The sequence below is a fragment of the Grammomys surdaster genome, unplaced genomic scaffold, assembly GCF_004785775.1.
Source record: "Grammomys surdaster isolate TR1022 unplaced genomic scaffold, NIH_TR_1.0 193, whole genome shotgun sequence".
Taxonomy (NCBI): Eukaryota; Metazoa; Chordata; class Mammalia; order Rodentia; family Muridae; genus Grammomys; species Grammomys surdaster.
Window position 1 is genome coordinate 296,026 of NW_021604638.1, and position 13,652 is coordinate 309,677.

Sequence of the window (13,652 nt, forward strand, 5' to 3'; positions counted from 1 at the left end):
GTACACACAGTCACAGGTACAGTCACAGGCACACACAGTCACAGGTATACATGATTGCAGTCATGTATTCCCAGTCACAAAGTCCACACAAGTCACAGGACTCACAGTTAGCAAGTATTCACACAGCACAGTGGTACACATAGTAACAGGCACACTATCAAGCCATCCCGACCACTGGGAATCAGCTCAGATGTCTCTCTAGCACCCACTCAATCAGAGGACACCCGGCACAGTCATTTATTAATGGCGGACCATCACAGTCCAGTCTGGCTTCCTTTGAAGTTAGAGCAGTTTGTCTTTGACACCCTTCACCTACTGGTGAGCAACAGTAATGAAACCCTTTGACCCTTTGGTTTCCACACAGTATTTATTTTGACATGCTTCCCCACCCCTCAACTCAGGTGTCCATCAGACTCTGTCAACCCGAGCTTGTTGACTTGCCCTACCACTATCTCTGAGGTCCCCTCTGACACTTCAGTAAAGACACACAGTGATTAATCCTCCCTAGGCCACTGTGTAGACCTCTCCCTGGAGGCTCACACCTGCCCTGCAGTGGCTGTGCTCTCGGCTCTGACTAACGGCAGGGACAGGAAGCCTTTGAGAATGAGTACTGGGAACCCTGTCCTCTGGCTCCGCTTGCTGCTCAAATATCAGACAAGAGAGATTCGATACCTGAGAGTGCTTCAGACTGTTCAGGGTACTATTATTTACATGGGGTGCTGGCCTGGAGCTAGGTGGCCAGAGGGAAATTAACTACACGCCATCCATTTTCAGATTCCGTTTCTGTTGAGACCTGGTCTTACTCGTTAGCTTGCATCTTTGCTCTTGGGGGTGTGGCAAAGCTGTGGAAGCCTACTATTGAATTTGGACTGTACAGAGTAGATTATCTCCAAGGGGAGGGACATGGAGGCAATGTCTGGGGCCCCTCGAACATCCTGCTGGGTGGATACAGAGCCTCCTTCCAGCCTGAGAGAAGCTTTCAAATTGATGAGACAGAGTCAGTGGCTCTCTAAGGTCACTCCGTCCCTAAGACCCCTGTATTTCTATCATGAAGCCAGTGTCCATGAGCAGGCCAGGGCTTCCCAGGTGTACCTGGAAAGGACCATAGAGACTAGGTATTCTTTTCTTTGGCCTACATTCTTTTGATGGCTAGGGCCATAGGGTAAGGGTAGGCACACTCTGGGGAAATGTGGACCTGAATCTCTGCATTGCCCAGAAAGACACATGAGAAGCCTTACTCATGGCTTCCTGAACCTGTCCCCCAGCCTTCTTCTTAAAGGGACACCTAAGAGTCCCATGCAGTCTGAGAATCCCAGAACCTGCTACTTAGGATAGGTGGGGATGGGAACTAACTCACTCTGTCTCTGTCTCTCTCTGTCTCTCTCTGTCTCTGTTTCTGCTTCTTTCTCTCTGTCTCTGCCTCTGTCTCTCTGTTTTTCTCTGTCTCTCTCTCTCTCTCTGTCTCTCTCTCTGTCTCTCTCTCTCTCTCTGTCTCTCTCTCTCTCTCTCTCTCTCTGTGTGTGTGTGTGTGTGTGTGTGTGTGTGTGTGTGTGTGTGTGTATAAAAGACAGGGTCCCTCACTGAGCCAGTTCTTCATTGATTTGGTCACATTGGCTTCTCAGGGAAGCCTAGAGAGTCTCCCGTCCCCAGCTCTCTAGTGATGTGGTTACAAGATTACACACGTGGCTTTTCATTCGGGTATCAGGGACTGATGAACTCGGGCCTAGGCCCTTCCCCAGCATTTTACCCAATGAACAACCTCCAATCCTTGTGATTCTGTTTAAAGGCTTAGTCTAACTCTGCAATGCTCTGTCAAACATGTTTGCTATTCAGGAGGTCCCGGATGCCCGCATGCACCATGCCCTCTGATCATTCAGAAAGACATGTACAGTCGTTTATGTGGGAGTGGATGAAGGTGACTTACAAAGGCTGAAGAGCAGCTTCCCAGCCTTCGGGATCTGTGAAAATGACGCAGTATGCATCAATGCATGACTCTCAAGGTGAGAGGACTCTAGGTTTAGTGAGGTCTCTGAATCCAGTAATGGCTGTCTGTGCAAGAAAAGAACAGAGTGGGGATCTACAGGAGATAAGCTCATGTGACAAGCCCCAAGGCTGCTTGGGAGAACTGTACATGGATAAGAAGCACCAGGTTTGTGATGACATTGGATAGGACAGCAGAACAGCTTTCCTACATCCAGCAAGCATGCTGGGTGACAATGTACTCTTTAGACAATCTCATAGGAAGCTCCTACAGTCTACCCACCTCTGCTGTACCTCCATCATGGCCATTCTCCTCCCTGTGCTCAATACCCAGTCAGAAAACCACACCCACCTTTCCATAAAAAGGCCCTGGTCTCCAAAGGAAGCCTCCTCCCAAGACTCATGAGAGGAGCCTCATTTTCCTCTTATAGCACGGGCACTAGTCACCATGGGTCTCTCCTTCACTCTGTGTGTGTCACTGTCACACATGTCTGTGTTAGCAATCAACGTCACCGTCTGCTTTGGAAGCTACAAAGTAAGGCTGTACCCAGAAGCTACTGCGATCTCATACTGAGCATCTGGGTCTATAGGCCAGAGCTCATGTGTCTGATTGAAAGTCAAAATTCACCAAGTAGAAGTGAACAGGTCACTGATTCGACTCCCAGGATAGCTTAGACAAGGGCAGACAAGGAGCCAGCCAACCTGTCTCCCCTACTATCAAGAGAAAGGACTCTCTTTGTCCCCCTTTGTAGGGCACAGAGCCTAGGCTGGTATAAGCTCCCAGAACAGCTGGATTCACCATTCCAAAGCTGTTGAAAGGAGAGCTGGAGACCATTTGTTTCGGCTGTGACCATTGGCAACCTCTCGCCCACAGATGACAGATGTAACCATCAGCACCCAGACATTACTGAAGCTCCCTGCCACATGAAGGGAAACCCTAGAACCAAGTCCTTGTGGAGATATGTGAGGACGAAGCACAGAGAATGAAGAGCCAGACAGCAAGGGCCTAGGTTCCCACGTGGAGACCCCTCAATGCCTCTGGGCTTGTAATTTTTCATCTTGCAATGCTCTGAAATCTGGGGCCCTAACAGTAGGCTGCAAGTTGAAGAGGCTCTCAGGGAACGGGAAGAGGCATTCCCTAGAGTCTGGAGAGCACAGAGATGCCATCAATACTGTCACATGAAGGCCCACTGTGAAGGCATAGCCTCTGGCCCTTGTATGGAAGGCATACAAGCAAACCCATGTTTAGCAATGTGATGTCCTCCGCAGAGGGTATCGCAGAGCACAGTAGATGATTTCACTGAATAAGGAACTGTGAGATGTAGCTGAAGGTGAGAGCTGTGGGCCATGGAGAGAGAGAGAGAGAGAGAGAGAGAGAGAGAGAGAGAGAGAGAGAGAGCAGAGTTGAGCTCCTGCATCCTTCTGCACCCCAGCCTTTCTCCCTCTTGGATGTAGAACCTTCAGATGCCTTAATGTAAGCAGTGTTTTGCCTTCTTCAGCAGGCCATCCAACAGTAGGCGTGAGTACCCAACCTACCTACATTGGTTTGATTCTGATCAAAAAGCACTACGCCTCATCTTCCTCTCTGCATGGAGAGTATACTCTGGGGACTGGGGACGGGGGTGCGGTGGGGTGGATGGTGGGACAAGTGTCATTTGCCTGTAGGAGGTACTGAAGATACACAGAGGAGGAGTAGATGCCCCACCATTCCTAAGAATCAAAACCAGGGCACAAGACAAAGGCTTCAGTCAGCCCTTGAACCAACTAGTTAACAACCAGACACAAAGAGATGGTAATTCGGATGCTGCTGGCCAGATGGGCCCCACAGCCTCTCAAAAATGGCTCCATTCTTCCCAGTCAACCCTCTTCAAGCGAGACCAAGGCTGGAGTCACCACTGCTGGGTGAAAGGGGGAAGACGTGGTGATTCAGAAAAGTCCCCTGATTTGTCCTAGCTGTTCAGAGACAGGAGTTTGGGATGTCTCTACTCCAGAAAGTGGCCTCCATGAGTTCATGTCCCACTTCCCTCTGGGCCTTGTCCTGATTGCTGCCCAGGTAAGCATTAGACACATGCCTCTCACAGAACCATAACACTTGTCATGGGCTGTGACACCCACAGCCACCACTGCCTCCACCCGTACCTTTGCTCACTTAGTCTGGATTCGCCACTGAGGAAAATGTTACCTGCCACTTCTGCCGAATTCCTCCCAAGGGTCCCCCGTGGCTCTAATCCCTCAAGTCGGTGGGGGAGACAGCTTCTTCTTGGCAACCAGGGTGGCTTGCACAGTCGTTTGGCTCTTTGCCAGAAACTCCCTTCACACCTGTGGGGCAGAGCAGTGTGTCTACAGTCATTGTGTGGTATCTACCAGGAAAGCTAGAGAGGCCCCAGGGGTGACTGGGAAACCCAGGATTGGGCTGGAAATGGTCTCACGAAGCCCAACCTGGCCTTGCACTTCCTCCACAGCTGAGCATGACTCTGATCCTCCTGCCTTAACCTTCTAAGTGCTGGGATCCCAGGTGAAGGCCAGCATGACTGGTTTATGCAGTGGTGAGGCTAGAACTCAGGGCTCCATGCATGTGAGGAGGGCGCTCTACCCACTGAGGCAGACCCCCAGCCGGAGATCATGTTTAAATGTTATTCACGCTACTTCTTCGCAACAGCGTAGGAAAGTGAGGCTGGTCCTTCGCTACACGCTACACAGTGTGCTAAACAGAACTTTCTGTGAAGATGAAAATGTTCTGGAGCCTGCACTGATCTGCACAATTACTGCTCCCCTCCTGGGGTGGCTGAGCATGTAAGCTACAGTTACACTAAGAGCCACACGTAGTCACTGCCACCACCACAGATGATGTTGGCAGCCTGAATCTTGGGGATCTGCACAAATTCCCTAACAGAGAGCCCCTTCAAGTTCATTTGATCTAGTGGTCCCCAAAACAAAATGTCACTAACAACCCAGAGGGCAGACAGCACAGGGATGGGGAAAGAGAGAAGGTTAGGGGTTCACTTGTATCGGCTGTCATATAGAATGCACTCTCTTGGTGCACGACCTTTGTCATACATGGCATGTATCTGGCAAGTCCATCTGTGTGATGTGTACATGAATTTGTACTTGTCTCTTAGGATTCAGGCTCATAATATTTTACTGACAGGCAGGTGTAGCTCTAAATAGACCAGCCATCTCACGTAGCACCCACATCTTAGGGGAAAGCCAGCTGAGATGAAGGTTCACTGAGACATGCCTTAAGCTTGTTTGAAACCTCTCTGCAGATCCTTAAGAGAGCTGCCCTCCTGTACGGTTTCAGTTTCCAAGTGCTTGACTCCCATGGAGCGCCACAGAACCTTCTTGGGAAGAGGCAACATGCCTAGCCTTCTTCCTGCCTTGTTTGTTAGAGCTTTCTCCAAGATCCAACCACAGTTCCACGTCAACAGGGCCGACTGCAGAATTTTAAATCAGGGCTGAAGAACATACAGCATCCTCTCAGGTGTTGCCTTCTCCTGGCACCAACCATGAGAGAGTAGCTTTTTACTCTTCTTCACTGGGTATCTACATTTGAAAGAAACTTGCCTTCCCACCCTGGAGCAGGGGCTGTCATCCTCTGCCATGGGGGCGGAGGGGCTAGCTCATTTCCTGAAGCCTCTGTCCCATTTGTCAAGACCACAGATTCCTGAAGAGCTATCAGAGGAGGGAAGGCAGGCTGCTATTTCACTCATCATAACCCCCTGAACCCACCGGAGCTCCTGCTGAGTGATTTCAAAGCACACAAAAGAAGGAAGGGAGTCAGGACCTGTAGGGGACGCACAGCCAGTAAGTGTGCAGGCTCACCTTTGCCCCCAAGACCACTGGTAACTGCAGCTGGCTTGCAGGCTTTATGAATGGCAAATAACCTGAACCTTGGAGACTTCATTCAATCAAAGGGGCTAGGAGGTCTGTCAGGAGAATTCCTGGCCCTCCAGTCAGTCTTACCATAGTAGGATCTGGACCCTGTCATACTTGAGGATAACACACACACACACACACACACACACACACACACACTGGTACTGTCTTTGAAGAGATGCTTTGTTTAGCCTTGGGCTGGGGCTGTCCCCCATCTCTCTTGACCATCTCAGAGGAGTCTGTGTGTACTGCCCCTACCTCCCCACAAGCAACTACATTAAAAAAAATTACCCTAGTTGGGCAGTTTTTCATCTGCTGTCATTCAGGGAACCCCAAGGCATGCCAGGTGCTGTGAGGTCCCACCTAATAGTTCTCCCCGGGGGCTACCCATCTCTACCCTGCTTTTGGGGACATGCATACCCTCTGGGCCAGGAAACTTTCCACCTCACCTCCACTCCCTTGTGGCTGACTGGCTGGTGTGGGGTGCCATGGTTCAGACATACTTACCTCTAAGTAGGACAATCTGTATGGAACAAGTCTCACTTTAGAGGACCTGCGGGCCCAGGCTGAGGCCACTCGTTAAGTGTCTCTACACACCTTTCCCTGCCTGGCTCTTCACAGCCTCCTTCAAAGAGCTCACTTTACAACCCAAGCCCCACTTTCTAAAGAACTCAAGGAGGGTTGATGTGGGTGTCGCCTCTCAGGATGCTTGCTTTGGTTTGAAGGACCTTGAGTATGCACATAACCCTAAGTACATGTCTACTTAGTACGTGATGCAAGGCTCGTTCCCTCTCTCCCGCTCTGCTTATTCATGGCTGAGTTTCAGATCAACCTAGTTCTTTAAGGTTCACATCTAGTTTGTGACGCTGAGCTGATCCATTCTCTACATTATACTTTTAAAAAGAAAGCCCCGATGGTTCAGATTTTGAACTGAACTATAGGCTCTATGCAAACCTCTTTTCTGCTTCCTCTGGGTCCTGCCATGTGTTTCAGGATACCTGTGCTCATTGGTCTCATGGAGACCAGTCACAGTGAACATTCCTTGCCCAGGTCAGTGCAGCAGGGATCCCTGAAGACTGGTGGGTTAAGATCATGAGCCTGTGGGCTTCAGTTTGGAGTGGAGGCCCTTGGTTCACTCAGGAGATAGGAGGGCTGAGGTTGCTGTCACGAGTCTTGACACGTTGAAATATGTTAGCCCTGCTGTTGCTCTATAATACTGCTGTGGTGAGATCTAAGGAGAGACCTGGCAAGTGGGTGAACAGGCCTGACTCATACATGTTCATCCAGGGGAGAGCTTAGTCCTACTGTTTCTCCCAGATCCTCTCATGGCCCTAAGGACATGTCAAAGCAGAGAACCCTGTGACCATGCACAAAGCTCTGATTCTGTAGCCAATGGGTCATAGGGTCTCAGCCATGTGTGGTATGTGGCATAGGCAGCAAAGGCCATCTACCTGACTGTGGACCTCACCTCACAGACTTTTCTGAGTAAATTGCATCTTGACTGAAGACGAAAATAGCAAATGCCCAAGGTAGACCTTCATGATGTATAGAATCCTGTCTTCAGGGCTGAATGTGCCCTTTAGGACTGAGTCCCCGACACACACACACATACACACACACACACACACACACACACCACACGCCTGTCATCTCCCCTCTATGGGAGCTATCTATTTTGCATTTGCTGGATGTTTCCTCAACCAAGTCTCTGGGCGCTTCATGCTTGTACATGGCCACAAATTAATCAACAAAACCCAATTCCACGGTCCAGTGCTTGCTGTGGGCCTGGCACAGATGCATTTCGAGAACTTTGTGAATCTCTGGGCCTCGAGTTAACATCTAAGTAATTAGTCATGCAAGCATGAAGCTCCGCCGTGTTTCCATTTCCACTCTCAAAATGGACCCCGAGTTTTCGACTCCCTCTCTTTTAACTTGAGCAATGTCATTAATGAAACAGCCGTTCTCACTATAGTGTTGGAATAGAGAGAGGGAGAGAGAAATGAAATCGAACGGAAAGGCCCTGAAATGAACATTGAGTATAAACGGGGAGCTAAAAAAACAGCAAACAGCCTAGGGACCCTTGATTTTTATGTAACTTCTACATTATGTTTTAGAGTTTTCCAATCCAATAAAATCTCTATATGTGGAAATACGTATGAGTGATATAATAGCATATATGTAGTTTCAAAAACATTAAGATATAACTAGTTGATAAAGCAAATTTTAAAAATTCACATTTGATCCGTGCTCCCCAGTTGCATAAATCACAAAAATCAAACCAAATCCTTCCATATGTATGACCATGTATATTGATGTCAGGGATGTGTCAGAGGAAGTCTTTATATGCTCATGACACTGGGAGACTGAAGTTAGGGAAGACTTCTTCAACAAGACCATCACTGGGTAACTACAGAAGAAAAGGTAGCCTTGTGGACATCAAAATGTGCAGCTTCTCACACAGATGGTGACCCCAGCACTTAGGAGCTCCACCAGAAGACTGACATTGGCTTGATCAAATTAGCAAAATCAGAGCTTAAAAAATATTAGGAATGAAAGCAACTTCTTAACAAAGAGGCACAGCAAATTAAATGTGAGCCCAGCCTCCTGGGTTCCAAGCCCTGATCTAACACTCTGGTCCCATTACAGCCCTTCGTGTGCCGAAACCAGCTGGAACAACAAGTAAGTTGTTCTTAAAAATTAAATAGATTAAAGTGTATTGATAGTCTGATTGGAAGGTACAAAACAGTTAAAATTCTAAAGAAAGAAAACCTAGGCAGGTAAATCCGCTTTCATCTCAAAAGTTTCTCCAGATCAGGTAATTTCTGTATATGTCCCCTAGCTTGGTGGGACAGGACCTTAGTGGATATCAAGGGGGCAGTTCTTATTGTTGCAGAGACCTCAGGCCCTGGCAGGCCATGCACTCACCACACTTGTGACTGAGAAGTGAGTGCTCCCAGCCCACACCACACCCTCAGGGAATGGGGAAAAATCATTCCAGTTCAATTCATAAACAGGAGAGACCTTCCCTGATTCCTGTGGGCTGAGACCAGGAAAACCTTAACGTCAAGAGCTTCACTTACATGAGAAGCAAAGTTTCTAGCAGGTTTAGCAGAAGCAAAACAAGTACTCTTCACTCCACCCCAAGAGGGGTGCTTTCAATTCAGATCTCAGTGTTCCCATACCATAAGCACAAGGCACTCAGTTGTGGGGGAATTTAACTGCTGGGATCATCAAGAGCAAACTCTGAAGTATGTTTTAAAAATGACTGAGGGCCTTGAGAGAAGGCTAAGTCAGCAAGGTATGTGCCATGCTAAACACAATCTAGATCCTCAGCATGAGCAGAAAAGCCAGGCTGTGGGAGTCTGTTATCCCCATGCTGGGGAGACAGATGGACATGGAAGGAGGCCTGAACTGTAATGGACAGACAGCCAAGCTGAATTTACAAACTGCAGATGCAGTAAGACTCCACCTCAAAGGATGAAGTGGAAAGATTTTGTATGTATGTGCTTCTTAGAGATAAAACATAATATCCATGAGTAACTACATTTAAAAATCAGTAGAACTGGGTTCAAGATGGCTCTCTCAGTGGGTAAAGGTGTTGCCACTAAGCCTAACAACCTAAATTCCATCACCAGGACACACACAGTGGAAGGAGAGACTCCACCTCACACATCATCCCTGACATCAAGACACACAGAGTATACAAACAAATAAGTGTAATAAAACTGTTTAAAAGGTCAAACTAATAAAGACAGTCAGTGAACAAGAAGAGACCACTGTGGAAGGCTACAGACTTCTGGTGGAGATGAGGGATGATTCATTTGACTTACAATCTGGACAATGGCTGGACTGGCAGGCATTGTGTGATGAAATCACTGCTCCCTAGAGCAGAGTCAGATGAGATGCTCACTCAAGACTTCCTTATGCTTTCTAGGCTGGGCACTGTTGGTTGAAAATTCCTTCTCTGTTTCTCCACTGATTTTCCTTTAAAAAGTTATCAAAAGTCCCTTTTCACCTCCTTGTCTCTCCAATAATCAGTCTCTGTCTATCCTGATAGAAGTACCACACAGTTTTGAATCCACCAGCCTCATATAGAAACTCTTGGGTTTAGGTGTTATAATCAAAATGGGGTGATACTTGCATCAAAACAGATAAATAGATCATGTTAGGGCAAGCAGATGGCCACCTGCTAAACCCTGAGCTTCTATCCAGAAGTCATAACCATAAAGAAAAGTGAGCATGGATCCAAGGCTGGAGTGTGAAGCTTGAGGGACAGAGTAGTAGAGAAAGCGGAAGGAAACTTCAGGATTTTACACTGAGAGCAAACACAACGAAAGGGGAAAGGAAGAAAATGCATTTCATCAAAATTGAAGATGATCACCCTTTAAGATATAATGTGAGGGAAATAAAAACTGGTAATTAGAGATGTAACACAGTGGTAGAGCATTTGCCCGGCATTTGTATGGGTTTAGTCCCAAGAACCCAAATAAATAAACAATAGAACTATTTGGACCAGGTATAGTAGCACATACCTATAGTCCCACATTCAGAGGGCACTTGTCTCAAAAAAAAAAAAAATTTAGTCTACCATGTTGGTGAGACTCTATGGGTTTAGCTTGTGAAGCTTTCACTGATGTGACTCCCTAACCATGAGCTGCACCGCAGCCATCCTCAGGCATACGAGTCAATCGAGAAGAGATAAAGTGTTCGTGCATACAACATGGATGTGGTAATCACTTTTAACTGGCAACTCAATCCAACCGAAAAACAACTTAGGGCAATGAGGAATTAACTAGGTCAGGTTGGCCAGAGACTCTGCTTATGAAGGATTGTCTTATGTTAATTGACCTGAGAAGACTCAGCCCAGAGTGACGTCACTTCCTGGCGTTGAGTCTGGGGCTGTATAAAAGTAAAAACTCAAGCTAAGCAAGCAAGGGAGTGAAGAGCATGCATTCATTTTTCTCTGCTCTTGACTGTGGGTGTCATGCGACAGTCATATGACAGCTGCTTCAAGTTACTGTAGCCTTGACATCCCTGCTACAAGGGGCTATAACTTGGAATATGAACTGAAATAAATTCTTTCTCCCTTAAGCTGATTATTGGCATGTTTTTGTTGTTGTTGTTGTTTTGTTTTTGTTTTTTTCTGTGTTTTATTATAGCAACAGAAATTAAGCCCAGTGAATCAATGAGGTGTCTGGGAGAGCTAACTCCAGAGAAGAGCAACTCCCACACAGAGTTTGTTTCTCTCATAGTCTAGAAGGGGCGGAGCAATCAAATCTACATTAATAGAAGCACATTAAAGTTCACTGGGAAGAGGAGAGGCAGATTGGAGAGAAGAGGGGAATTACAGAGACATGATGGAAACTTTGCATTGTTGGCATCCTACAAATTTATGTCAAAATTAATTAAATTACATGTCTTAAAGATATGCAATTTATTAAAACTCAATTATATATCAATAAAGTTTCAACAAAGAAGTTATTTAATGAATTAAGAAAATCAGTAAAGTTTTAAGGATATCACTGAACAATGCATCCACATTGTGTGTCCAGACAGACACAAAAGTTATTAAAGGTAGAAGGCATGCCAGTTGGGCCTCGAGGTGCATACCGTAAGACCACACTCAGGAGACTGAGGCAGAAGAATCACCAGTGCAGGTCAGCCTGGGCTACACAGTGAGACCCTGCTTCAAAAAAAAAAAAATGTTGAGAGATGTCTCAGTTGACAAAGTGCTTGTTGAACAAACACAAAGACCTGAGCTGTGGAAATACCTGAGCCATAATCCCAGAACCCACATACAAAACCAAAGAACAAACAGAGATGGTAATATGCACTTGTAATCCAAGTACTGGGGAAGTGCATATGAGCAGATGCCTGGGTGAGGTACAGGCCAGTAAGAGATCCTGCTTCAAAAATAAGGAAAGCTGAGAACAGAACTGAGATGTATCTCTGGCCTTTATATACACTGGCACATATGTGAATGTTCATACACATGTACCATACACAAGAACATTCATACACATGTGCATGCACACGCATGTGTGCAGAGAGAGAGAGAGAGAGAGAGAGAGAGAGAGAGAGAGAGAGAGAGGAGAAAGTCTAAGAAACATTACTTTCCTGTGTTTAGAAGGAAAGGAGAGATTGGGATGGAAACAATGCTTGAGAAATGATGGCTGAGGGATTTTCTAGGAAGATCATCGAAGCCCAGCGGATTCCTGATAGACTACATAAAGATTGACCTCTAACTCCAAGTGTCACAGTAAAATGGTGAAACATAGACACTAAAGGAACAGCTTTAATAGCAGCCAGACATAAAGACATTCTACAGACAGGGAAGTGGCGAGCTGTGGACTTCACCAAAACAGAAACTAAAGATGGTGGATGAACCTTGATCTCCTGAGCAAAAAGGAGTGTTTCCATAGATCCCTTTAGCCAGAAGAAATACTGCCCATCACCAGGATGAATGCAGCTATTCCAAACTGATGACAACCAGGGCAGTCTTCTTCTCTGCAGGAATTCTAAAGAAAATACCAGAAGGATGATCTAAAATCTATCCAGAAATGAAAAAATGGGCAATTCCATAGGTCAAGATGAATAAGATGGTTTTAAAAACTAAATGCTAGACAGAAGAATGTATATACAGCTTTTAACAGGTAAAGAATCTATACTATCTAGACTCTCACAGGATCTGATAAATTATATTCATCATTTGAAAGATTCAAAACAGCTAACATTAACAAGCATGAAAGAAGGGTAAACCTCACTAGCATAACATAATACCTCACAGCAGTGTCAGGAAGATGGATAGTTAGGTAGGTCCGTGGACAGCAAGATAGATAGATAGATAGATAGATAGAGTGATAGATAAATAGATGGATGAATAGATGGGATACATGATTGATATATATATGGGCAGATAAGTAGATAGATAGATGGATGAATATTACTGCTCTCCTGTCATGCCTGCCTGCTGTCATGTTGCTCATCAAGATAGCCGTGGACCCTAACTCTCTGGATCATGAGCCTCAAATTAAGTACTTTCTTTTATAAGTTGCTTTGGTCCTGGCATTTTATCAGGTAATTGAAAAATAACTAAGACAAGGCCCTTGCTCAGAGCTTCCTTGATCCCCTGTGCCCAAACTCCACACTTTGAGGACCTTCTAGATCAGTTTCCTGATAAACATGCCACCTCTTGACTCCTACAAGGTCAACTATTAAGATAGAGATCTTTAAAATCAATTATCTGTGGGGGTAGGCATGTAAGACAGCTGAGAAACATAGCTGAAGACCCAATGCTGAAGAAAGGTAGGGACTGGGGTAGTCACAAAACACATCTCTCACCTACTAGGTTGGCTACTACTCCTCTCTGGCCAGTTAAGGCCACTCAAGAAGACAAGTCTTGTGTCCTCAAAACTACTGATAGATTGAGGTGAGTGGAAAATAAAGACACTTAGTATGAAATTTGATTTTTATGAAGTGGCTGTAACTTTTAGACAGGCCCCTTGCTTGATACACTTGGCACAAGACCTGTTGCTGAGCTTTTAAGGCCTCCTAAAAGATGTCTCTGGCTTTATCTAGAAAATAGTGCCTCTGGATGTTCAGAGGAGTATCTCCAAGCCTTGGGATTTCAGAGAGATTCTCTTTACTTCTCTGGATTTTTAAATCTTTTTTCTGCAAAAGATATACATTGCTTGCAAATACTAAAAAATGTCTTAAAAGCAATAATTAATACATAAGCTCTCAGCATCGGATGGATGGATGGATGGATGGATGGATGGATGGATGGATGGATGGAT

General features: G+C 46.0%; 1 protein-coding gene across 3 annotated transcripts in view; it reads right to left on the reverse strand.

The window, feature by feature from the left end:
- The window catches only part of Znf831 (zinc finger protein 831), a 107,184-nt gene that overhangs the window by 46,302 nt on the left and 47,230 nt on the right, over positions 1–13,652 (reverse strand). For all 3 annotated transcript variants that reach the window (XM_028769554.1, XM_028769553.1, XM_028769552.1), the window contains exon 4: positions 4,163–4,299. In XM_028769554.1, the coding sequence (XP_028625387.1) occupies positions 4,163–4,299 (137 nt within the window). The remainder of the gene's footprint in view (positions 1–4,162; positions 4,300–13,652) is intronic.